The following is a 25,476-nucleotide window of genomic DNA, read 5'->3' on the forward strand; positions in this document are numbered from 1 at the left end:
CGTCGAGTACCCGCGTCCCCAGTGAGAACTGAGCAGCCAGTTGATTTTGTAACCCACATAGTAAAAGCTTAACCAGCACTTGGCCAAAAGCACCTTCCAGCACAGCCGCACGAAGGGGAACCAGAGCTGATGGCTCTCAGGGTCACAGTAAGGATCCCAGACAAGGATTCCAATTTGGTTTGCTAGATCAAATACAGACACAGCAGAGAGGCTTTAGCAAAGTAATGATTAATTTTCCTCTGGTTTTGACAAATTACTCCCACCTTGAACTGCTGTTTAGCAGGCCATTAAACTACTACCAGCCATTAGAGTTCTTTCACGGAAACAATGGGAGACAATAAACTTTTAAATATATATTTTGTCTGTAGTAATTCAGAAGTGAAAGAAGCTAGGAAAACAAATGCAAAAATACTTTGTAATTTTTCAGCTTTAGACTGAAGACAAATACTTTGAAATGCAACTAAAGCTGAAGTAAACGTAAATGTAGCCATATTCTATATTAAAATAAGTATTAAAGAGTCATCTGACTTCTCTTGGAAAAAAAAAAGAAATCACAAGGGAAATAGAAGACTACAGTTCTCACAGTAAAATTAGCATTTCTGTACACAAAGCACTGTCTTCCTGTATTTCACTATACCTTTCATAAAAATTTCACAACACATGCAAAACCAAGGCATTTCAACACAAATCACTTCAAAAGCTACTTCTCTGCTACTCTGCCATGTTGTGATCAAGAGTCAAAAGTGCCAGAAACTACCTTCTACCTCAGCCAGCATAAAAAGTTTGTTTTGCTACATGCATTGTGTGAAGTGGAAATACTCTGGTGTGCACAGCATGAGAGAAGGCAGCCTTGTCTTGCCTTGGAAAGATAAAGCCACTTTTCTAGAAGCCATATATAGACAGCATCAGCACACTGTCAGAGCTCTGACAGCTGCTTTCGACAGTTTTCTTCTGTGTTTAACACAAACAGAAATGGTGAATTGCCGGGTGGTTTTCTGGGTTTTCCATAACCTGCCAAAACCACCGAGATGGCCAGAAGTTGGGTCAGTCTCATGGATTTTAGGCATATTACAGAGATATTGGGAAGACACCCCTTGGTTTTCAGAAGACTGGCTTCTCATGGAGAGGGTAGGCCATTCCAGAAAGGAGTTTCTAGCAGGCACTGAAGCCAAGGTTGAAGAACTTCTCTAGAAAAGGGCTCTTAAGTGCAGGCAAGACAAACACTTTAAGTGATACTACCCAGCCTGGAGTCCATACCAAACCTTGCACACGGCTGTATGGAGAAGCGAACTCTAACCTGACATTTAACATCCTACCAAGTATTTTCCAAGGCCAGATAAACACTGCTGTAAAATGAGCACAAGATACATGGTAGGGAACATTGCGATTTTTTACATCCAAAGCCCGCACAACGGGGGCACAATTATGCTTAGATTTCAATTTTCTTTTTGGCTAAAGAGACAGTTAAAATCTAGGGGGAAAAGAAAAGTTTTGTTTCTGCCTCAGTCTTCTTTACAAGGCCAAGATGATCTGGATGTTGTGATTTGGTTTCCATACTTCACTGCCTACTGAAAATTCAAATATTTTTCTGGGCTATGAAATTAAAAGAGATAATGTAGTATTAAGATCAGAAGCTGTGTCAGAGTCCAGTGCTTAAAAGAACTTTGGTATAGGGAAATCCAGCCATAACCAGAGCAAATCTGAAAGGGCTTTGTTGAAACTACCCAAAGGAAAGTAATGCCAGTATATTCCTTGCCCACAAGTTCAGAAAAAGTCAAGCAGAAATAGATATGAAAAACACCAAAACAATTAATGCTGTGAGAAAGAGGCATTGTAAAGCTGATTTCCTGTAGCTTTGTGGTCGATTATCCTGCATCTCAGAAGGTGCAGGCTCTGAGCAGAGGTTTTATTTTAAATAAGGGGAGAGTGATGTGCTGGCAGAGAACACAGCTGAGCTGCTGGTACGGCTCTCTCCTTGGGAGAACACTACATGTGCCTCTCTTTCCACAAGCGTTTCATTATGTTCATAGAAACTCAGTATCAGAACTGAGACCTTTGTCCTACTTCAAACTTGCCCATAGGTTCAAAAGCTTTCTTGTGAGAGTGGGTGGAAAACAACCTACCTGAACGTAGGAAAAAAATCAAGCTAAAAATGCTTTTGAGACTAGGCAAAAAAATAAAGGACAAAATAGGTTTCTACAACCTTTATGCAGTCAGTGAATTTTCTGTCTCGATTGAGATTCATGAGAAAGAGCCTGTCAGTTCAACTGTGCTACTCATTATGTATGAAGGGAGAGGAGGAAAAAGGATTTGAAGTCCTCAAACAACAGCAACACAAGGCGCATGGAAAATCCTGTGCTCAGGGCTGCTTGTCAGAGGTGGATCAGCTCTGAAGAGGACGACCATCAGCACAGCCAGAAACACCAGCTACACAACAAATCAAGGGGGTCTCAGATTCCAAGGGAGAGAAAGACAGCTGCTGATTTCCTTCAGGAAAAACAGAGCGTGAAGAAAGCAGTTAATGCTGAAACATGAGGTACATTCTGCAGGAAGGTCCTCGATGTGCAGAAAGGGACAAAATGCTTCCACAGCACACAACTGCTGGAAGAGCTGGTAACGAGCAAGCAGCACTGTACGTATGGAGAGAACACCCAAAGATAACCAAATTTTGGAGAAAAACCACAAAGGACTAATTACGCTGTTCACTAACCTCAAGAGATTACAGAGCAGGGAAGAAACCACTAGTAAATACCAGCTAGCTGAAAATAGGAAAATAGCTGCCCTTTTTTTTTTTTCTCTCTGAAGAACAGATCATCCTATGGCAGGCACATGGAAGGGAAAGGAAGCAAACTGGTTAAAATCTTTTCTGTGAAAAAGCAGTAAAGCCTTATACTCAGCTCAGATTTAGAAACCATTAACATTTGGGGAATTTAAACAAGCTGACCAGTTTGCACTTCACACACTGAGGGTAGTAGTTAAAGGCAAAGCTTGTCTATAGGGCATGGAAACAGTCTGTAAAGTGAATTGCTTTAATCAGATTAAGACATCTCCACTGTTTTTACACACAAAAGCCTGAAATCAATTGGATAATGCAAGACTCATCAACTGAGAAGCCAAGCAAAGCTCAGAGAAGTGTGAAGGCAGTCAACCAACACCCTGTACATTTTGGGAGAGAAAACCTTAATGCCTAAACTGGTTTCCTTCACTAATGCTCTAGACAAGTGCAAAAAGATTCGAAAAGAAAATATTTAAGTGGATTTCAGAAGAACAAGCCTGCAAAGATGAAGACATTCTGCTTTAGAAACTTCTCGGGTTTGTTGGTGGTTTTTTTTCATTTGAGGATGCCAACAGCAAATCTGACTGCACAAAGCACTCAGACATGCAGAAGCCCATGCCCTGCCATCATCTGGTCCAAATCTCTCTTCCAAACACCTAGGTCCAGCAAAAACTACTAATTAACCCTCCTAAGAACAGAGCTGGCAAGCATTCTGTAGATTCACAGGTAGAGTTGAAGTATTTCATCGCTGGGGTCTTAGACCCAGGAAGCTGTAGGAACACTGATATTTATATCAGATGCAGCTACAGTTCATGTGACACTGCTACTACTGAAGAACTATTGATAAAAACTCACATTGCAATAGATACTGAATTTAGGATAAACTTGTAACACAGCTTGAAATGCTACCAGTCACCATATTCTCCATCTTCCCACACAGCTACTGTTCTCTGCCTTCCCCCATTTGCAGTTTTCCAAACAAAGCCAAAATGCCTAAAATCCAGAACTGCAACATAAAGCACTTAGGAGGGGGGGGAAAAAAAAAAGTTTTCAACAAAAAAATGTAGGGAAGGCAATTAAAGAGCTGAAGAGGTATTGGTGTTTCCATGGCAATCTGGCAGGCAGGAGCCATGCTCGCCTCTTCTCCCAAGCCTTCCGTCATTCTGCAGCACTAAATCTTTATTAATTTGAACGTTCAGCATGTCTGCCCGTGCAGAAATGTTATCCCACCGCTTGTGCCGAGCAGCGCTTCCGCAGCCGTCCAGGGTGATGTCAGAGAGACGAGAGGAAGGCTTGCTGCATGGAGCAAACAGCAGACGCCCGTGCCATTTTGAGATACAAAGCTCTTTTTTCATCCCCACGGCAGGCTAAAAAAAGGACATGTGCCCTAGGAACAGACTATTTTCTAAACAAAACGAACGATTATTTCTGCAGATCTCAGATGACCCTGCTTAGAATGATATAAGCACTCCTTCTGCTAGACAAGCCCTCCACTTCGTTGGCAAGACAATTTCAAAGTGAAATCAGAGAAACTGAGGACATAAAAAAAATCCACAAAAGGAATTTTTAATGCGTTCTTAGGAAAGATCTTTTTCCCACAAGGTGGATGATGTTTCCCTAAGGTGTCCCGAAGCAGGGGGTGACAATAATCACTGTAGCAATACTGCACTGAAGAGTCATTAGCCAAGAGTACAAACTCAAAGGAAGCATGTTACACTTGGAGCTACTATTGTAACTGCTTGGTTTCGATGCTAAGCAAGACAGATTCCCATAAGAAACCGGCTGCCAGAGTCCTGCTACCGCTTTTCCACCTACTCCTCGGCCTGGGTCCAAAGTCCAGCCACCCATGGCACAGACACCAGTTTTGGAAATGGGAGAACCCCAACAGGAGCTATAGAAGAGAATCATCCACTTATTGCAACAGCAGCAAATAAATTAAAAAAAAAAAAAAAAAAGAAGGGAAGTAGCTGTGGAAGTTGACAAAACCCCAACCCATCCACTGAAAGAGATTCAAATGCCACCAGAGGCATGAGTCCTCCTTTCCCAAGGATTCAAGTCTTGAGAACATGAGCAGGAGGATCTTCACGTATTTATAATCTGACTAAGTGATGCCCTGCAGGAAGTGATGCGAGTTAGCCAGATTCTCATAACGCTCCCTTTTGAAAGTCTAAATCGTCATCTTTGATAAGAACAAATTTGATAGATGGCAACACCTTCCAAAAAATCAAGTCAAACTTGCTCTTCCATAAGCAAATCCATATCAAGCAGACCGGCACTGTCAGCGTTATCTGAAGTCCTCCAGATTTCACCGGGTGAATACTAAAGACCTCTAACTGCGGCCCGCGCCAGCACAGCAGCGATTAAAAATGGATTGTAACCTGTTAGAACCCCGGGCTGGGCTGGCAGCAGCTGCCTGCGGAGACGGAGCGCCAGAGTTAACGACAGCGGGTAATTAGGGTGGGCTCGACGGCCCGGATCCCTCTGCCTCACCAGCAGAGATGGGAATGGTTCACAGCAATTATCAGTTAAGTATCCTCACCAAAAGCGCAGGTGTTGCCGCCCCACCCCAGCTCACTGCACCTTCAACTGCAGCCCTTTGCAAAACTAAACTGGAAAAGCGAGTTGCTGCACCATGGGGCTTGCATGATGAGACAAGGCTGAGTAGTCCGAACCATAGCGCTCCGTGCATCCAGGAGCCTCCTATTTATTGACCAAGAGGGCTGACATCAGGTACCTGCCCTCTCTTGCACAAGAGCATCAAGCCAGTTGAACATGCACCCGAAAATACCCTTTCGGTGACTTCATCTTTCCCTTTCCCATTAACTCGAGCCACAGCTCCCGCTCCCAGGGAGTGATGCTGACCAGATGCAGGTCAGTATCTCACAACAGGAGTCACTTTCAGCCTGGATTGGTCAACTCTGCCAGTCAGCCTTTGTTCAGCGCCAGGAAGAGATTTCACCCACAAAGACAAAAAATTTCGGCAGCATGGGAGGATCTCAACCACCTCAGGTGTGCGCACCCAGGCAAGTGACAACAGGTGATGCCACAGCTACTTCTCTCAGCCCCTCAGGGAAAGGGCCAGCAATAAGCTGCTAAATTGTTCCTATGAAAGTACAGTTTCACTAAGTGGACACGACATTTAGTCTTTGCAAAATTAGTATTTGGCCATCTTACTGGACCGCGTAAGCCATTTCCAGAAATGACAGTGCTACTACGCACCACAAGTCATGCTACCACAAAAGCGTATTTTTAAGACACCTACCCCAAAAGATCTTTTAATTTTACTTTCGAACAAACCTAGCCAAAACACATTTGTGGAACAGCTATTTTTTTTTTAACTCCAACCACCTTCTTGCAACATATTAGCAAAACTAAATCGGCTTCCAGAGGGGATTACTGGAAAAAAAAATACCTCAACATTTCTCCCAGGAGACAAATACTGACCATTTTTAATTTGACCATTTCAAAACCAAAACACATCGATTGACTGACCCAACTATTCTGCGTCCAAACCAGCAAGAAGTGGTTAAAACTCCGCATTCAACAATTTCCACTCCAAAACCAAACTGAACAACACAACTACTGAAAATACCAGTGTCTTACTTGCTCATCCCTAAACAACCTCCACTAACAGTTTCTCCCATCGCTGCACTATTCACGAGTCATCTGAAGAGCAATCCAACCTCTCAAGAGTAAAAAGGAGTGAGAAGGCACGCGAATCTGTGACTGCCGGTCCGCGACAGCTTTAATGCGGTTCAACACTGCACAAGCTTTACTCCGGGAGCGGGAGCTGCTGGAAATGCCATGCGATTTCCATCAGAACCCACCAGTTACGGCTATGAACCAGCGCTCCAGACAAGCTTCAAACATAACGCAAGCGCCAGCGTGCAAGGGGGAACAGTGACAAAAAGCGGCACTTCCCTCAGATATGCACACATGGCTTTATCGCGCCCGGACCGATTAGCAGGAGGAGGACGCGCAGAGATTCTGTGTGTGTGTGTGTGCAGGAATGTCCCCAACAAAGGTTCGGTGCGCAGGTATGCGAAGCGGCGGGCGCCGCACACCGTTTTCCCCCTCCCTGTCGCCCCGCTCCCCGCGGCTCCCCGGGACGAGCGCATCCCTCGCTGCCGCGCACCGGCGGCCCGGGGCGGCTCCCGCGGCTCCCCCGGGACAGCGGCTCCCGGGGAGCGCCGTTCCCACGGGGCTCAGCCCGCCGCCCCCGCCCGCCTCGGGGGCCGCTCGCACAAAGCGCCGGCGGCCCCGGGCCCCCCGCGCGATGTCACCCGGCCGCGGGAGCCCTTCCCGCGGGGGAGGCACACGGCCGCCGGCAGAGAGCGGCCGGTCCCCCCCGCGCCGCCCCTCGCTCGGCGCCCCGGCTCAGCCTCCCCCCTCCCGCGCCCCCCCCCCCCCCCCCCCAGCACTCACCGGCGGCGGGCTCGGCGCGGCGGAGCACGGCCAGCACCAGGGCGAGGAGCGCGGCGAGCGCGGGCCCCGCTCCGCGGGCCATGGCCACGGCCGCTCCCGCCGCCACGGGCTCGGCGGAGGGATCTGGGCGCCCGCTCCGCGCGGAGGGACACGGCCGCGCGCGCCGCCTCCGCTTCCTCCGCCGCGCCCCGCCCCGCCCGCGCCGCCGCCAGGGGGCGCCCACCCCGCGGGCCTGAGGGGCGGGAACGGGGCGGGAGCGCGGGCATGGGGACTGAGGGGATTGAGGGGGATTGAGGGGATTGAGGGGATTGAGGGGGAATGAGGGGACTGAGGGGGATTGAGGGGACTGAGGGGGATTGAGGGGACTGAGGAGGATTGAGGGGACTGAGGGGCCGGGCCGTGGGCATGGGGGCGGTGGGGAGTGGAGGGGATGCACTGGGGATGGAGCCCGAGGGGCTTAACCGTGAGGATGGGAAATGATGGAGGGCGGTGGGCATGAAGTGCGAGGATGGGCATGGATAGGGAGCAGGCGAGATGGGGGCAGTGGGGATGGGAGCTGATGGCAGCAAGGGTGGGGGCATGAAGGGTGAGGGCAGCAGGGCCCGTTGTGCCTCAGCGGGGTGGTGGCAGTGGTGGCAGGCACCCACAGAAGAGGACAGTGGGGCTCTCCACCTGACACCCTGTGCTGCCCTTTGCTCACATGTGGGGTGCAGGCAGCTGCTGGGCAGGGATCTGGAGTGTTCCCATCCGGATGGGAAATCCAAAACCAGCCTCCGCCACCGAGGCTCACCCCAGTGAGCAAGGGAGCTTCTGGAGCAGATGGACAAGCTCACTGCCCCATGGCTCACCCCCACAGCTGCTCCTGCTGCAAAAGCCCGGGAGGAGACCTGAGTTCCCACGGAAGAGGTCTCAGGAGGACAGCAGCTGGATTCAGCCTCAAGATCCCTCCCAGTCCTCAGCTATCATTTAAAGCGTTAAAAATCCTTCTGCCCTGGCTCAGGCTCCGGAGGACTGAGAGCCCTTTGTGTGCAGTGCTGACACGGCAGCCTGGCCCGTGAAGGCAGGATTGTACTGGGTCTGGGGGAGAGAGGGGGCCATGAATAAACCCCACTGTTTTCCCCTGTAAGTCTCCAGATCCCAGAGTTCCTCCCAAGCGTGAGGCTGGACAGTCAATGCCCTAACCCCCATTATCATTCTTCCAGGTATTCCAGTGCAGCCCTTTGACAAGTCTGCCTCCATCTTGTGCAGCTGCCAGAGCCTCCCGTGGCCACTCCAACATCTGCTCATGGGCAGCTGATTGTGCCTCACAACCATCATGGCCATTCCATGGGATTGCTCCTGGCCCACCGCCCTCCCTGCAGCTCCTCACCTGCTGAGATGGAGGCACCCCCAGGATGCCCCAAAACTTCCCACATATCAAATTCTGGGTGGCACTGACCAGCACTCAAGTTAAGAGCACTCAAGTTAAAATGATGACAAAGGCAAGCTGGAAGTTTGAGGAGGGAACAGACAGGGAATGTAACTATAACAAAAAGAGTTTAGGGATGCTCTCCTGAACGCATATTCAGGAGGAAATCTGGTATTTCACCAAGAGCTGCCATTTCCAGGTCCCCTCAGCACTGAGCATTACTTATCACCCTTGACCTCAAAGCGGCTCATCCTCCATTTTGTTTCACTTGGCCTGAGCACAAGCCTCTGAGCCCCAATGCAGGGACAGGATCCACGGCCTCCCTGGCTCAGCTCTTGGGAGCAAGCAGCTCCACCTGGCAGCTGAGGCTCAGTGAGAAAATCTAGGTGTCACTTCCCTCCTGCACCTCTGGGAAACCTGCTGATTGCTCTTCCCTCTCCACTCTGACCCTTTGTTCATGGGTGCACATGGACTCAGCTGCTCGTGGGACAGAGCATCCCATGGCAGCTCCGTTGGGGAGATAAAAGGGGTGAGAGCAGCTATCAGTGGGTCCTCTACATGATAGAGGCTGGGAGTGACTGAGTTTGGATGGACAGAATGGATTTTGCTGCTAGGAAAGCGAGGGCCAAGCTTCTCTCAGCTGCCCTGGCAAGCTGAGTAGCCTGTGCCAGCAGGGAATGCACAGAGCAGAGCAGAAAGGGGACAGGGACAGGTACCCCACTGTGTCCCCAAGCCAAAGTTCCTCAATTAGCTCCCCATCATCCTCATGATTCTGTTGTTAAGCAATAAATCCTTTAGAGAGGAGTTAAAAATGTGTTTCAGCATTTCTTCATCTTCATGCAGCCCTACCACACACCACCTCAGCCCCAGTTTCCCAGCCAGAGAGGACCAGCAGCCAACACTGGGACTGGAAAGCTCTGGCAAGGTTGTCTGCAGTTTCTGTCTGGTTTCTGACCATGCCTTGGCGCTCTTTGCCCACGGAGTGTCTCACCCAGGGGTGGGAACCAAGCCCCACCTGCCCAGGGCAGCGAGGGGAGGCTGACAGAGTGCTTGGCACAGGGCTGGGTACACTCTGGCACTGGAAGCAATGCCAGCTGAGGATGCCAGCTGAGGGATTAGGAGAGCTGAACGGGCTCCATATCCACGGCAGAGTTTGTTACACGGTCCCAGCAATTAGGGAAATGCTGGCACTTTGTTTGACAAAGACTGGGAGATCACGCCCTCCCTGTGACTCCACTCAGAGTCTCACCCTGTCGTGATTTTTGTTCCACAGAGAATCCACACACTTTTCTCAGAGAGAAAGCTCCCACGGCCAGCATCTCCCAACATCCCAAATGCCTCACCTCTCTCTGGCCAGGGAATTCTGCCAGGCAGACATGCTGCAGCTCTGTAGTGCTCTTCCCTGCTCCCCTCATAGAAGGCAAAATGCATTTGAACATTCCGAGGTGCTTTTTGTGTGTCCATACCTGGTCAGTGTGGACCATGGCACTTCTCTGTCTCTCAACTTGGAGGAACTGCTGATTTCAACAGCTTTGTATTGGCTAGCTCAGAATAAATTGTGTTTTCTTGCAGTAATTTTCAGTGGCATTGAGGTGGTTCAGGCATTCAGACCTCAGCTCAGCCCACATCCCCATGCCTGCCTCACATCCCTGGTTTTACATGTTATCCCAGATAAACGTTGCCTTTATCCCAGATAACTGGCCCCTGATCTGGGGGTCCTTAGGAGAAATATGCTTGAGTCATATGTCCCAGCTTTCTCATTTGTGATCAGAAAAGCTGAAACCCCATTAAAATACGAGCTGAGAGTATTTCATAGTTACAACATGTCAGCAGCCAAGAGGTTTAAGAAAAGCATGAGCGAGAGAGGCTTCCAACAAAATCCTCAGGGCCAGCAGCCTTGTGCCTGTGCCACAAAGAGCTTGTCCTGTGGCCCATCTGCAAACTCTTAACACCCACATGACTTGGCTTACGCCACGATTACCTTACCTGCCAGCCAGCCTCGTCTTAAAAAGAAACAGAGAAGTGCAAAGGCATTCCTGCATCAAGCCCTGCAGGAATGCACTGGGCTCCCTGTTCCGCCTCCTCTGCTGCTGCTTAATCGCCAGGGGAATTTGTACCCTCTGCCTTACCCGCTGGCTGCCTGCTCTCAGCAGCCCCTGGAGTATTTCAATTGCAGATGCAGTTGGGCAGCTTTCACCGAAGTTGGTCTGACCTGCAGAGTGGCCATTAAGCTCCTGAAATGCCCCTGGCTCTGGGCACGCAATGGAACAAGAATCCACGGATTTGTGGTCACCCTCCGGGTCACAGCCAGCACGGTAATGATGGCTGGCACAGTGGTATGGCCTTGGCTCAAGGAACGGGCAGCTGCTCATCACAATCACTGGGTTCCCTATTTTTGGGTCAATATCCAGGACAGACCAAATAAACGGGAATCTGTAACCCTCCCTCTCGAACAGCAGCCTCTAGGTAGCTACAGCAGTGATCAGCAGCAGGCAAATCCCACTCCTCTCCCAGTGCATGCACAGCCCATGCAAGCCACCCCTCTGGTGTTGTGCTGTGGCACGGCTATGCAGGCACAGCCCCCATCAGCTGTGGTTCCCATGCAAGTAGGGGCACAGGAAAACAGATAGGGGCTTCCTCCTACTCCTGTGGGACCCAGAGCCCGGCCTCAGTCCCCAGACTTGCAGTTATGTCCCTCCTGTCACCAGGCAGGAGCCTTGTGCTGCTCTGCAGCCAAGCTGTGCCAGAGGTGACCTAGTCCCTCCCCTCGAGAGCCCCCTCCTCTCCCAAGATGAGTGCCTGGAGCAAGATGCCATCGCAGCTGCAAGGGGCTCATGGCTATGAAGGGGGGAACACAAAACTCCAGGAAAGCTCCTGAGGAGCCACACACACCTCAGGGTCTCCAGGCTCAGGCACCACAGGGACCCATGCAGGTCCAGTGCACAGGATTTGGGGTCACTGTAGCTCCAGCAAGCACTTTTTATTCTGCTCTTCTGTGCAAATCCTGTCCCTGTTGCCAGTTTGGGGGGACGCCCTTTGTGGCCAACAGGGAGGATGTGCTTTTGTTCCGGGTGCTGTGCCACAGTGGCGCTGGGGAATCCCATGTGCAGTGAGCATGGGCAGCGTGCCAGGGAAGCAGAAAATGCTGGGGTGGCCAGAGAGCACCCGCAGGGCTGCAGGGGTGAAGAGGGGAGAAAAAGACAAAAAAGAAAAAAGCAGCGACAGAAGAAACAGGTTTATCATCTCTCTGCAGAGTGCTGGGGCTCAGCCACAAGGGGTTTTTTGTGCCATGATTCAAAATCGCACTGTGCTGCTGCACGCAGCCGTGAACAAGCTCTGAGAGCGCCTCGTGGCTGGGTCCAGCAGCCCTGCTGGGGTGGGCACGGGGAGCAGGGAGTCCCCAACTTCTGCTTTAACCCCTGCGGTGGGTTTGTGAGTCCAGACATGAATGCAGCCAGCTGGGAGCAGCCGTGTGATGCTCTGCAAGGCTCAGAGCTGTGGGCAAACCCCGGGGCAGCCCTGCAGGGCACCCAAATACCGGGGCACAAGGCGGGGGAGAAGGGGGACAGGCTGGGGAAGGGAGGTGGCATGTGAGAGCAGAGCCAGGAATACATCTGGGCGGATGGGTCAGACTGTGCAAGAACTGCAGGAGGGCATCCTATCTGATGATAGGATGACATCTCCTATGGTGGAGAAGTCAAACCCCACCTCTGCCCAGTGCAGGATCCTCAGCGGCCCTCAAAGAGCTCAGTTCTGGAGTGTCCAACAGGGACAGAGTGGGGACGGGGTCAGGGGCTAGGCAGGTGACTCAAATCCTGCCCCGGGGCTTGCCAAGGGCTCAGGACCAGCAGAGCTGCATCAGCGGGGTCAGGAGAGAGGGCACAGCTCAGGGGTGCTCTGGGGCAGGATGTGGCGCTGACTCAGGCCAGTGGAGGAGGGTTGGTCCCACAGTCAGCTGTCCCTGGCCAGCTGCCAACCCAGCACGCCGCCCTCAGAACAGCCTTCATTTTCGGGTGGCAGAAAATCGACATCCTCCTTTCTAAAAGGTCATGTTGAGGCAACACAGCAAAGTGTGAAGGGCAGAGGGGACCTGGCTCTGTGGGACATCCCTCTCTGGCCCCGGTGGGATTCAGAGCCCTCCAGAGCTGCGGTGGCCTCACAATGGCCACACAGGGAAGGAAAACAAGGGGTACGGTGTTCAAAGGATGAACTTCAAGCCCTGCCACCCTGGTCATTGCTGTCCAAGCAGTTCTCTGGTGTTGGGTGCTTTGGGCAGGTGCTGCAGGCACAACCTTCCACACCACTGGGACATTCACCCATGGCAAAACAGCTTCCAGGAACCGTTTGTGGCCAGACTGCCCTGGGGTCTCAGAGGAAAAGATGCTAGAACAGGATCTTCCTCAAAACCTACTCATAAGCAGGGTTTGCAAGTGTGAAGAGCTGCATCAAAGCAGAGGAAGCAGCTGGTGCCCAAGTCAAAACCCTCCTGCTCCCAGAGTGGTGCCAGTGCAGAGAGCAGCCACAGCCTGTGCCAGCTGAGACCTGGTTTATATTTGACACGGTGGCTGGAGCACCCAGTCAGCTTTTGCCAATCTGCTGCACTCTTCCTCTCCACAGTGCCGTGCCCCACCCATGGCAGGTTTGGCAGCATCTGGGAACCAGCTCTGCCTGTCTGCTCTTGCTGCTTCGCTCAGGGAGGAAAGCCCCGTCACCCAAACCTGGCGTGCCAGGCGGTGTAAACCCCCAGTGGGCAGTAGGGCTCACAGCCATGTCCCCGGTACACAGAGTGCTCTCTGCAGCAGGCACTGTCCCCAACAGCACCCCTGCTCTGTGGCACAGACACCCAGGGGTGCCCAGCCCTGAGCTGAGGGTTGTCAGCAGCCAAAACTGACAGCTTTTCACCTCTGTGCTCACACGATGAGCAGAGCAGCTCCCAGGACACCCTGAACCATCACCTTTTCTTTTGCCCTCTGTCTGTACCCCGTGCCAAAATTTTCCCAGTGGAAAATGGGAAACTGAAAAAAGTGGAAAGTGGAAAATTTGGGCACACTGTGGGAGGAGGGGGAGCTCAGCTCAGCTCAGGTCTGCTCTCTAAACCGACCCAAGCAGGGCCTTAGGTGCTACAGAGCTGCCTGCAGTTTTCATCGCTCCCGCTCCCGCTCTGCTCCACGTGTGCCAGACATGGGACTGAGCCCCTCGCCTCTGCCGGACTGAGGGGGGCAGGTGCAGGAACTGGGGGAATGCCCAGAGGACAAAGGCTGTTCCAGAGCCTCTGGAAGCAGCGGAGCACCTCAGAAGCAGAAAGGGAAAAGGTGCTGGGCAGGAGGTGACAGGCAAGAGCCCTGCGGGAATTGTCTCCATCCGTCCCAGCCGCAGCGCCTCGGCTGCGCGGTGGGGTGAGGCCAGGCAGCACAGCCTGGGCCGGGAGCCCTCGCAGGCACATCCCCGGCTTCACGGCGGGGCTGCGGCTCTTTGGGGAGGCCAGGGCACCGCAAGGATCCGGGGTGCCCTGAGGAGGAGCCCGCTTTGCGCCCGCACCGCGCCCAGCCCCGCGCAGGCACTGCCATCTGCAGGCAGAGCCCGGGGCCCGGCTCCGGCCGCTGCCGGCACTGCCACCGCCACCGGCACCGGCACTGCCACCGCCACCGGCACCGCCAGCCCCGAGCCATCGGGCCATCGCCCCCGTCAGGGCTGCCACCACCGCGCACCCCCGGCAGGACACCCCGCTGCCACCGGACCCTCCCAGCCGAGAGCAGCCGTCACGGAACGCGCGGGGAAAGGGCGGTGGCTTCTCCTCCGCTCTGCCCGAGCAGCCCGGACAGGAGCCGCAGAGACCAGCAAAGCAAAACCCTGCCCACACCGCCCTCGCACGGGGCATCAGCAGCACCCCTCGCCTCTTTGAGGGACAAAAGGGGGTTCTGTGTTTTGAACCCAACAAGGAAATTGCTCGTAAGGCGTTCCGCGGAGCCCCGCGCTGGCCTGCGGGAGAGGACTCTGCATCCTGCCCTCTAGGTAAGCAGGACTCGCAGCTCCGTGTCCTGCTCCTACTGGCGCAGCCCATGGGGGATACACACCCCACTCACTCCCACTTTGTGCTGCTTCTCGCGTGCCCCCTGTGAACAGCATGGCCACAAAACTGCCCCTGTAAAATCCCGAGGAGGCTGCCTGCTAACAAACAGAGATGTGCCAGGCGGGAGAGACCCCTGCTGTAACCAAAGTAACAGCTTCTCCAGCAGAAAATGGTCGAGATCATGTAGTTCTGCCTCCAAAAGGGAGCTCTTATCCCACGTGGCTCCATCTATGAGGTGTTCACCCACTTGTGCTCCTAGAAGGAAGAAAAGCATCCACCAAAGGTCACAGGAACGAGACACAGGACGCTCCAGGCCGCAGAGAGGATTTTTCAGAAGCATTTATTTCACTGCAGACACTAGGGCTGCAGGAGGCAGCTGCTCCCCGAGCTGCCCCGTGCTGCAGACACATCACCCCCCTCAATCACAACGATCCAAGGACGGTCGGTGTCTGAACGGTGAGACCTTCCAGCACCTACATTACACAGACCTACATCACTGGGACATTCACCTGGTAGGGACACCACTTAAAAGGACTTAAAATAATGATAAGAATTATAATAAAGCAACCTACAAAGTAACACTTAGAGGCATCATGCAGAAACCAGATTACTTTAAACTATACGGCAGCTCAGATTTGCTGGGCTCATCGGTGGACGAGTGCTGACTGCATTCTGCCAGTCCAACAAGGTGCCAAGTTGGGGAGCATTCCCAGACAGGACAACAGCTGTGCTGCCCACCCAGTGGCAGGAAACGCTTCCAGATCACATTTATACATCCAGAAATACACAAGGTTATGTGCTTGTAAAAGGTGCTGGGAAGTCCTGACACTTCCTTTTGTGACACCACCTGCTTCCTCTACCAAGTGGCAGACACTTCAGTGCAGCAGAGTGCCTGAGCTGTGGGGTTTCTTTTTCCTTTGTTTTTTTATTTTTTTTTAGCTTTTAAATAAAACCAAAATCTGACTGCTAAAATGTTATTCTCAGCACAGGTGGACCAGAAAAAAATTATAAAAAAAAATCACATGACACTAGTGATAAAGAGATTGGCCCATAAGAAAGAAGAAGCTCTATACTACTGCCCCATAATGAGTTTTTCCTCACCTAAGGTTTCAACTTCCCAAGTGAGGTAGGGAGAAGGTGACCACGGGTAAAAGAGGTGGTGTTTCCAAAGGATTCCACTGTTCTAAAGTTATCCTAATCCTTCATGTAAAGTTGAAGTGTTCTTTAAAGAAACACTGCCTTTTCTTCACAACAACATTCAGAGTTTTGGTTTTTTGGTTGTTTTGGGTGAGGGAAAGAGGGAGAAAGAAAACAAGGATCCCAGAGATGAAATGCTGGCAGTTTTGACACATTTCGGAAAGAAAGCACAGATACAAAAAGGAAGGAAATAATGTAGTGAATCTGCAGCTAGAAGGGAAAAATAGAGTGCTGACATAGTTTGCACTGTGCCCGTTCCAACAGCAATGAATTACACACCCTGTTCATGTGGAAACATACTGTCACACACAGCTGTCAGGAGAGGGAAGAGCGGACACTTAGAAACCTGGAGTTTAATTTTGCAGGAACCAGTTAATACAGAAGCCTTCCACTGCCCCTCCTAGTACTGGACAGAATGTATCTTAAGGCATAGTTCAACATCCATTTCTTCCTAAAGCAATTTAAAGTGTAACAAGCCAGGATGTCAGACACAGAACACTCAACAGGTATTCTGACAGAGGTGAAAGCTGCTTTATGTACAGTGAAATATTTGCCTTCAAACAGGGGGGGTTTTGAAAAAGAAAGAAAGAAAAATAACTGCAGACCCAGATTCTAAAAAAGCAAACGTTACCAACACAAGGAATGTTCATTAGAGTCCAGTTCCCACTAGAGCTACTCAACAGGAGGATGTACAAGATGATTATGCTAAACAGCACTGATTGACTGTTACCAGAGTGCCCCGGGAGGGGGAAGAACCTTGGGAGGCCAAACTCTGCAGTATCTTAGTGCAAACTGCCTCAGAGGAAAAGCCTGCAATCAACAAGCTTTTACACCTATTGTTAGGCTTCACTAAGAGATCCAGTAGCCAGGTGTCACCTAACAACTCCAGGACACTCTTGTGAAGGTGATGGTCCTGTGTGGATTCTAATGCACATCCCCCATGAGCAGTGTCCTGCACACATCCACCTGCCAGGCTACTGGCTTTCCCTCTTCCATGGCTGGGCCAGCTCACAGCCACCAGAACCTCACGTAGACAATGAGCATGATGAAGAACACGGCCACAGCTGCCAGCTTGGCGTACGTGGAGCGCATGTTCAGGTACTTGGCATCCTGGCGGTACTTCTTGGACAAACTGGACAAGTTGTTGGCCTTGGAATCAAGTGCTGTTAAAGGCAAAGGGGAGAGGAGTTAGGATTAACTGCATATTCTCCAAATGTTACATGAAGTGTAGGCGTTTGTCTGGAGCAGATGGAAGTGCAGTGGTTTCGTGGCCTGTGCCTCCCTGCAGTGCTCCAGGGCTCATCCTGCTGGGATGGGATCCACCCGAGTTGGGTTCTCTCCCCGCAGAAGCACCAACACCTGCCAGCTGTTTCACAATACAGCCAGTGCAGCTGAAACACTCACTGGGTTCCCTGCTGTCCTCAGGAGGGTCAAGCCTTTCCCTATGGGACGCTCTGCCCACCTGGTTGCCCGAGGAGACAGAGAGCTGTGTGCCAAACCCTGGCCATTCCCAGTACCTGACAGGGCCTCTCCTCGCTGTAAGACCTCCTCAATGTTGGCCACCATAATCCTCTGCACGTCTTGCAGCTCCGTGTTGATGGAGCCCAGGTTCCTCCTCGCCCGGCTATCAATGTAGAGCTTCTTGGTTTTCTGGATGTAGGTGTCTGGAAGGAGACAGGGCTATCAGGGGGAGCCCCACCTAGCACAGCCTGGCTGCAGGAGGAGTGGGAGCATTGCTGAGACAGCCAGAAGACTACACGCAAATATTCACTGGAGTGAGGTCAAGAGACCAAAAGCAGGAAATCTGAATCTAAGGACATGCACCATTTCCCCACCACTTCTCTGTTCTCCTGCTCAGAACACCCTAGTCTGTGTTCTGACACAGTGTCTCTAGTGCCAAGAAGAATTTGAGCTGTCAATTCCATAGGACAAACTGCAGAGAACCCTGTGGCTGCTGCTCCCTCCCAGCAAGAAGTTTCCTGACTAGCCACAGGGAGAGGGACCTCACCAAATTCAATGAAGGAATAGGGCCTGGAGACTGTTGGAACCTTCTTGCCATGCTGCTCATCAAACTCTGAGTGCAAGTCTTCCAGGTATGCAAAGGCCAATTTCTTGGGGAATCCAGCTTCACACAGGACCAGGTAACACACTCCTTTCTCGATGATGTAGCTAAAAGAATGGCAAACAGAGCATTAATCAATTTTGAATCTATCCCATCAAACACCACCCTGCATACCTTTACTCCTATGAGGCAACGAGAACTGGGTACAAGAACTTTTGTGTTTTCTATGTCTGGATCAAGTGTAAACCTTTCTGCAAAGAAATAACTTACCTCTTCTTTAGCCAAAATATATTTTCTTATAGCCTCAGCCTATACCCATACAAACAATCTTGGCCTCTGACTGCAGTTGAACAAAAGCTAGCCTGTGAATACCATTAGCTTAACAAAATACCAGCAACAAAAGAGTTGTAATTTTGGAGTATAAAAGAGAGAACACCCTGCAGTCAGGAGGAGGGGAGCACAAGAAAGTTTGCCAGCAGACTAGAGGGGAAGGTGACCGACACGTCTCTAACTGGCAGCACAGCCAAGTCCCTGAGGCCCACAAACGGGAAGCTGAGGCACTGAGATGAGGAGACACACACAGGAATTTGGTCTCAGCATGCTGAGAAGCCACCCAGTGACTCCCAGCCGTCCCTCTCCATTTTGCAGGGCCAGGTACCCCCTTCCTCCACCACCACCAGGCCGTAGGAGGGGTGCTGCTATGCACATGCCTCACCACAGGGGCAGCTGGTGAGGGGAACTGGTGCCTGATGGATTCTGGTGACCATACAGGCTCACCATGGGTAGGTGTGACCAAGCCACCAGTTCTCTGGCTGCAAGGTGAGGAGCTCCACAGCACACAGTGACACACCTGCTGCTGTGTAAAGCTGTTTGGTTTGCCCCTCAGCTGAGGGCACAAGGGTCTTCTTCTCACCCCACCACCAACCTTGAGATCATTTAGGCTTCACTGTGTCACTCTGCTGCTCAAAATCCACAAGTGAATTTTCCTCCTCACTTAGCCAATATAAAAATAAAGGCGACAATATTCCCACCAAAACCAAGGGGGTGGAGACAGTAAACAGCCCTGTAAACACTTCTGAATGCTTATCTATATTCCTCAGGGTGGAGTGTGAATGCTGCTTTTAGGTTACCTTCCTTTGACTTTCTTCATAATGCCATTAAGCATTAGGCTGGTTAGCATAAAGATTAGCAGTGTATTAAAGAAATTATCCAGTCCTGAGGGCACTGTAGCAAAATAAGCAGCTTAAAATTTTGTTAATAGACACATCAGGCTTACAAAACAACTTCCCCCACTCCCCACTATTTTTCCAGATGCCCCAGCAGGGCCATGTCCTTTAAAGCAGCCATCCTCACCTTCTTCCTGGGCTCAGGAGTATCCATTTCTCCTGCCTCTACATGGCCTGTGTGTGAACCCTGGCAGCCTTCAATCAACAGCTGATTTACCCCAACCAGAAGCAAGAAACTCCAGCTGCCATCATCCATTCCACAGCATGTCCCCAAGTGCCCGTGGCTTTTGGTCCTTTTATGTTCCTCAGCTTGGACTGCATCAGTGCACAGACCAATCTCACCATCAAGCTTCTGTTCTTCCCTTACCCCTGGAGACCTGCTTGACACATTGGGGCTGCTAGAGATCATCATCTGGAGCTTGACTTAGCCACTGCCACGATGAGCAAGACTTGAGCAAATCTTTTGAAATGAGAACCAGTGTCAGAAGGGAATTCTGGCAGCACTGCTGGAGCAGCACTCTCCAGGTGAGAGCACTCTGAGGAGCATGTCCCAGCAGCACAGGTCTGTTTATCTCTGCCTGGTCCCTGCCTGGAGCTCTTCAGCTGCATTTCCCACTTGCTTCTCCCAGGTGTGACATTCAGTGTGCTGGATTTAAAGTTGGTCTGTCAGCACCACAGAGAGTGAGCTCACCTCACTCTGTCCCAGATTCAGACAATTTTGTCAACTTCAGATCAGAGTTCCTGCACAGCTGGGCTTCTCAGTTTAATACTTTGTGTGCACCTCCAAGCACCAGCACAGCACCTGCCTGCATGTCCTCACACAAGGAGCAGATGTGACCATTTGCCACTGTTACCTCTGCACAGAGCTCAGCCAGCTGGTTTCTCGTAATCACGCTGGACATTTTGAGAGAAAAAAGCTTTATCCTGGTAACAGTGGCAAAGGCCAAGGGTTGCTTTTAAATGGCAGGTAAGAGTCACTTCAGCCACTTATCAGCCAAAGGTCACCTTCTCACTGACAGCACAGCAGATGCCATCGGTGTTCCTACACCTGCACAGCCCCCAGTGCTGCGGCTGGAAAGGTGACACAGCTTTTGCGGCTGAAACCTGGGCATAGCACTTGCCAGAAATCACCTAAATGCTCTCAATTTAATTTAATTTCAAGTTTCAGTAAGGCTCAGCTCTTTGAGCTGCTTTGAACTGATGAAGCTAAAGATGTTCAACACCACCTCAGCAAGTTCAGCAATACCCTTGGCCATGCTGATAACTCCCCCCACAAAATGCTCTGTCCTGCTTTGTGCTGCCCTCAGCAGTCAGAGCTCTGATGTGGCAGAAAAAGATTGGTGTGCTGTGTTAATGAGCAGCGTGGTCATCAGTCAGCGTTATTTTAGACCAAATCTCAAATTCCCCCATCACCTCTCGTTCCTGTAGAGGAAAGTTTCTGACCTGAAAGTGTTCTTTTCACACAGATGCTGTTGTAATGTCCCACCTCAAAGTAGGCAGAAGCAAGTGTTCTAGAGCAGCTGCTGTCAGTGGCCAGCAAAACCTATCCAAGGACTAACTCAACCCAGAAAGAGGAACACTCCTGCCCCTGTAACCTGGCTGTTCCTTTGAGACAGCTGGCCAAACAGGCCTGCCCAAGCCCTCCCTCCTCGTCAGAACTGGTGTCATTACAGCCACCACTAAGAGGCTTTGATTTCCTGGGCAAGTGTTGTGACCTTCCCAGACATTGCTCTGCTTGCATCATTGAAGTAACTCAAGAAGGGATTTACTGGGATTGACACAGGCTCTTTCCCAAGGCTTCACTGCCAGGCACAGCTACACCCATGCTGTGCCAAGGAGACACTCAGAAACGAGGGAGTTTTTAAACTCTGTGAAGATTTAACTTGCAGGAAACACGAGAAGAGCAGCACTCAGCACTCTGTAACTCCGGCAACAACATCCAAATCCAGCAGGAGATAAGGATGGCGAGGACAATCAGGGCCATCCTTTAACAACTGTAACTCCCTATCAAAGGCAACCAGAAGCCCAGAGAAAAGACTTTTTTAAAAATCTTGTTGTAGTCAGTATACGTAAGACAACCACAAGAAAAGCACCCCTCAAAACCTCGTGGCTTTTGCCCAAGATTGCCCATCCAAAAAACTCCTGCTGCCATCTCTCCACATCGCTGAATCACTGAGGAAAGGGACGGGGTGGGAGATTTGCTAAAGGGCTCCTGTTGCTGCAGCAGAAGCCTAAAGCCAACCTTGCCCTACATTCAAAGGCCACCTCCTCCTCACCCAGCCATAAACTCACACCCAGTCACCCGGGGTCACCTGGAGAGGGATCCTGCTGCAGGTGGCACACCAGCAGTGGTCCTCAGTGTGGGAATCCTGGCACGTTTCTGCCACAACTGCACAACTCTGCTTGGAGACCTCACCTGGCACCTGAGCTCTGAGACTTCCAACAGGTATTCCTGTCATGCACAACTCTGATTCCTGGCAAGATCTTGACTAAGCTCTCAAGCATTATTCTGCCAGCTAATGACATGTCACAGAAAGAAGCATTTCCTTCCTCACACACAAGCTTTTCTGCCTTTCAGAGACTGCCAATTCCCCCTCTATTCACCTGTCTCACATCCCCTGCTATTGAGAAATAAGGATGTCTGACCTGTGTAAGACTTTCTTACTTCATATCCATGCTCCCCTGCAGAAGTATTACTGGAGAATGTCAAAAGTGCATTTAAATCGAGAGTTCCCAAGCAGTTAGGAAATTAATTGAACACGCCAAAAAAATCTAGCAACAATAAGACTGAATTAACTGGATGTGAGAGAAAGAAGTCTGTCAGATATTAAAACAATGGTCATAGAACTATTCAGAGATGCTCGGTGTGCTTGTAATGCACGAAAAGCTGAGCTCCCACAGGGCACAGAGAGGACAATCCTGTGCAGGAGGAGCTCACAGCAGCACTTCCAGACTGGCTTTGCAAGGACAGATCCCTTTAAAGACAAGATACAGGAGGCCCAGAAGATGCAGTGAAGGCATAGTAGAGTGCAAACAAACAAAAAACCAGAAAGGGAACAGAACCTGTATTGTCTGCAGCAAAGGCAGAACTATGAACCTGGATGAAAACCAAGTGCCAGACACCTGTGCCAAGCGGTGACAACTCACACACTCTCCCTTTCCAGCAGGGCTGACAGGCCACCTCTTCCAGGCAGCCCCGTTTCTAACAAACCCTCACCCCGACCCAGAAGAGCCCTTTCTTCTGGGCAAATTTCCCCGGCAGCGGAGCCGGTATCCCCGACATTCCTCCCGGTACTCACTGGAAAGCCATGGCTCCTGCCTCCAGGGTGCATCTCGTCGGGGACTGCTCGTTCAGCTTACGGAAGAGCTGCTTCGCCTGGCTCTGGTACTGCTGCAGGTCGCGGCCTGACTGAGGAGGCAGGGATGGAGGAGAACGGGCTGCTGGGGCGGTACCGGAGACACACCGGGGAGGCTCCGGGGCTGCCGGGACCAGTCCGACAGCACCGGCTGGCTCTCCCCCTCCCACCCGCCACCACCGGGAGGGAAACGCTTGTGCCAGAGTCGCCCTGCCGTGAGAAGGGACTGAGGGGTCCCCCGCCCGCTCCTCACCGACAGACAGGCCCCTCCCCGCCCGCGCCCCGCCGGCCCCACCTGCTCGTCCTCTTGCATGGAGGCGGCGAGGGGGAGCCCGTCCGCCACGCGGGCGATCATCGTGAGCAGCACCATGGTCGCGCCCGCCGCCCGTCCTGCCACGGAGCCGCCCGGAAACTGCCACCGCCGCTTCCGGTGCGCGGCCGCCGCGCCGGCGGCACTTCCGCCCGGCCGTGGGAAGGGCGGCGGCAGCGGGCGCGCCTGCGCCAACGCGAGGCCACGCCCCCCGTAGTCACGCCCCCGGGCGGGCGCGCCCCCTTCGAGCGGGCGCGGCCCCTCCGCACGGCCACGCCCCCGCCGCTCTGCCCACGCCCACTAACCGCAACCGCGCCCCCTCCGCAGAGACACGCCCCCTCGGGAGCCGCGCCCCGTCAGTGACGCGCTCCTTTAGCCCCGCCCCGTGACGCGCCCCCGCGGGCGGGGCGGGGCGGTGGCGGCCCGGCGCGGTGGGCGCGCGCCAGGGCGGCGGGCACAGCCATGGCGGCGGCGGCCGAGCGGAGCCGCCTCAGCTTCCCCGGCGGCACCGGGGCCCTGGGGCGGCCCGTGCCCATGAACCTCTTCGCCACCTGGGAGATCGACGGCTCCAGCCCCAGCTGCGTCCCCAGGTAACGGGCGGGCGAGGGCGCGGACCCCACCCCCTTTCCTCCCCAGCCTCGCGGCTGCTCCCTCGATCCTCTTTCCCATCACCTGTGCGGTCCTCCCCGCATTCGCAGGGCTCCTTCCCACCCCTCGGCACTACCGCAGTGACGGGCACGGCTCCTCCCGCGCCTTCAATGGGTTTTGGGATGGGTGGAGGCGCAGGGACTCCCGACCCTACAAGGGCTGGGGGCTGCTGCCGTCTGTGTCAGGTGTGTGCGGGGGTCACCTTCACAGCGGTGTCCCCCTCCGAGCCCCGGCGTGGGCTGTGTGCTGGCGGCAGGCTTTGGCGTTCCCCCGAGCCCCGCCATCCCCCGGGAGTGCCGTGTTGACGGCTCCTTTCCCCGGGAAATGCCCCGCAGGGATGGGCTCGGGGCGCGCATCCCTTTTCTCCAGTGATGGTTTTTCGCCCTCTCCCTGTCTCGTCTCTTTCCCCGCCTCTGCTGTGTGTAAACACGCGGCCGTGGTCCCTGCCTGGTCTTAGCTCGCATGGCTGGCATTCCTCTTAGTTTTCATAAATTTTGCGCTCTTCGAGCCTAGCTCGGAATAGAATGTCTGTGAGGATTTAAACGTGCCGGAGACAAATCTTTTTTGCGCTTCCCTTTCTGTCTCTTTTTGTTTTGTTTTGTTATGTTTTGTTTTAAACGAGGACATAGCGAGCGAGCAGAAAGGAAACAGAGTCATCAGGCTGACCTGGCAGGAACGTAAAGCTCTTCAAGCTTTACAAACCCCCCTAAATCCCTCTGTCTTCTGCGCCATCCAGATAGCATGTTGGACTTGGTGGCCATGCCCTTGTATTGCAGGGACGAGTAACCATCCCGGCATAAACACTGCCCACGGTCGTAGTGATCTGCCATCGTGGGCAGGAAGAGAGAGGAGTAGAAGCAAACCTGAGTCCTGCAATTGCAGGTAATCTTGGTTTATAGCAGCTTATCTGTGCTAGCAGCGCCTCGGGCAACAACTTTTTCAGCTTGTGTCTCGTTCAGCCCTTCTTTTCTGCGACGGGAGATCTTGGAAAGGGTCTGGCTCCCGGGGGAATGTGCCCTTCTTCAAGGAGCTCCTTTGCTGTGGAAGTTGTCGCCCGGATGGGAATAGCTGGAGGAGGAGTTGGTGCTTTCTCATTTTTGCACTAGACAAGAAAGTATCCCTGCTCCTGGCAGGGGGTTGGACTTAAATGATCTTTAAGATCCCTTCCAACCCGAAGCGTTCTGTGGTTCCAGTGTGATTGGCATTGTCCCTGCTGTGCGGAGGACACGGTGGCATCTCATAGCACTGCTCTGAAAACAATTCTCTCCATTGCACTCTCTATTAGAGGAAGGCAGTTGGGTTTCCATCCCATCCAACCTTGTAACAGTGGCTGTTAAACAAATAAAAGCCCAAATGTCCGACACTGTCAAGGACTTTTCGTTCTGCATTATCATTTATGCTGATACTTGCAGATCTGCAAACGAGCTCACAACACAGTCTGCTTGTTTGCAAATCTGTAGATGACCAGAAAATGCAGTGTAAGGACACTGACCCTGCCTTGATGAGGTAGGGGGTAGGGAGCACAAGGGTGCTGGAATTGTGGTGGGCAGCAGATTGGAGGCAGCTGCTTGAGGTGCCTGGAGGAATGTGGGGATTGCAAATCACATGTGGGTGTCTGGGAAGGTGGGGCAGAACGGGGGTTTGAGGGGGAAAGTCTGGAATTGCTGAAGCAAGCTGTGAAGCAGGGGATGATGAAAGTGCTCAGATTGCCTTCCCTGAGGCATTGATGGAAGAACTGGGGCATTTGGGACCTTGTAGGAACAAAGGCTTTGGTTGAGGGAATTGTCGTGTAGCGGTGGGTCCCTCTGCTCTCAGCCCTGCTGTTGCCATTACCTGTGCTTGCTCTTCCTGGGTGCCCTTTTTCCCTTGAGCCAGGGGGACAAGCTGTCATCCAGCTGCTGCTTCTGCTGCTCCCAACTCTAGGAGCCTGTCTTCCCACAGATATGGAGTTTTCTCCTGGTCATGGAGGGCCCCCATGGGCTGGGCACGGCGTGTGGC

The 25,476-nt window shown here is 52.4% G+C and overlaps 3 protein-coding genes across 5 annotated transcripts in view; 1 reads left to right on the top strand and 2 right to left on the bottom strand.

The window, feature by feature from the left end:
• Positions 1-7,322, bottom strand: part of NOTCH2 (notch receptor 2) — an 82,872-nt gene extending 75,550 nt beyond the window's left edge. For all 3 annotated transcript variants that reach the window (XR_010744208.1, XM_066324831.1, XM_066324832.1), the window contains exon 1: positions 7,202-7,322. Coding sequence is in view for 2 of the 3 variants with exons in the window: in XM_066324831.1 (XP_066180928.1) it covers positions 7,202-7,283 (82 nt within the window). In the remaining variant the exon portion in view is untranslated. The remainder of the gene's footprint in view (positions 1-7,201) is intronic.
• Positions 7,323-14,995: 7,673 nt separating this feature from the next.
• SEC22B (SEC22 homolog B, vesicle trafficking protein) lies at positions 14,996-23,005 on the bottom strand. Its single transcript, XM_066324834.1, has 5 exons — positions 22,816-23,005; positions 22,464-22,573; positions 17,885-18,045; positions 17,394-17,540; positions 14,996-17,039 (listed from the first exon to the last, which is right to left on the bottom strand). Exons 1-5 carry the CDS (start codon positions 22,888-22,890, stop codon positions 16,885-16,887), a joined length of 648 nt encoding a protein of 215 aa, XP_066180931.1. The 5' UTR covers positions 22,891-23,005; the 3' UTR covers positions 14,996-16,884.
• Positions 23,006-23,246: 241 nt separating this feature from the next.
• Positions 23,247-25,476, top strand: part of PACS2 (phosphofurin acidic cluster sorting protein 2) — a 76,175-nt gene continuing 73,945 nt past the window's right edge. Inside the window, 1 exon segment of the mRNA XM_066324835.1 lies at positions 23,247-23,420. Coding sequence (XP_066180932.1) covers positions 23,293-23,420 — 128 coding nt within the window. The 5' untranslated portion in view covers positions 23,247-23,292.

This window comes from Sylvia atricapilla, chromosome 9 (genome assembly GCF_009819655.1).
Source record: "Sylvia atricapilla isolate bSylAtr1 chromosome 9, bSylAtr1.pri, whole genome shotgun sequence".
Lineage (NCBI taxonomy): Eukaryota > Metazoa > Chordata > Aves > Passeriformes > Sylviidae > Sylvia > Sylvia atricapilla.

What these genes read in the sequence shown, in the direction of transcription:
- SEC22B (XM_066324834.1), bottom strand. Translation starts at nt 22,890, where the DNA reads ATGGTGCTGCTCACGATGATCGCCCGCGTGGCGGACGGGCTCCCCCTC. An exon ending in CCATGCAAGAGGACGAGCAG is followed by an intron (nt 22,574 to 22,815) that starts GTGGGGCCGGCG and finishes CTGCCTCCTCAG; the next exon opens with TCAGGCCGCGACCTGCAGCA. An exon ending in CTATTCCTTCATTGAATTTG is followed by an intron (nt 17,541 to 17,884) that starts GTGAGGTCCCTC and finishes GTCTCCTTCCAG; the next exon opens with ACACCTACATCCAGAAAACC.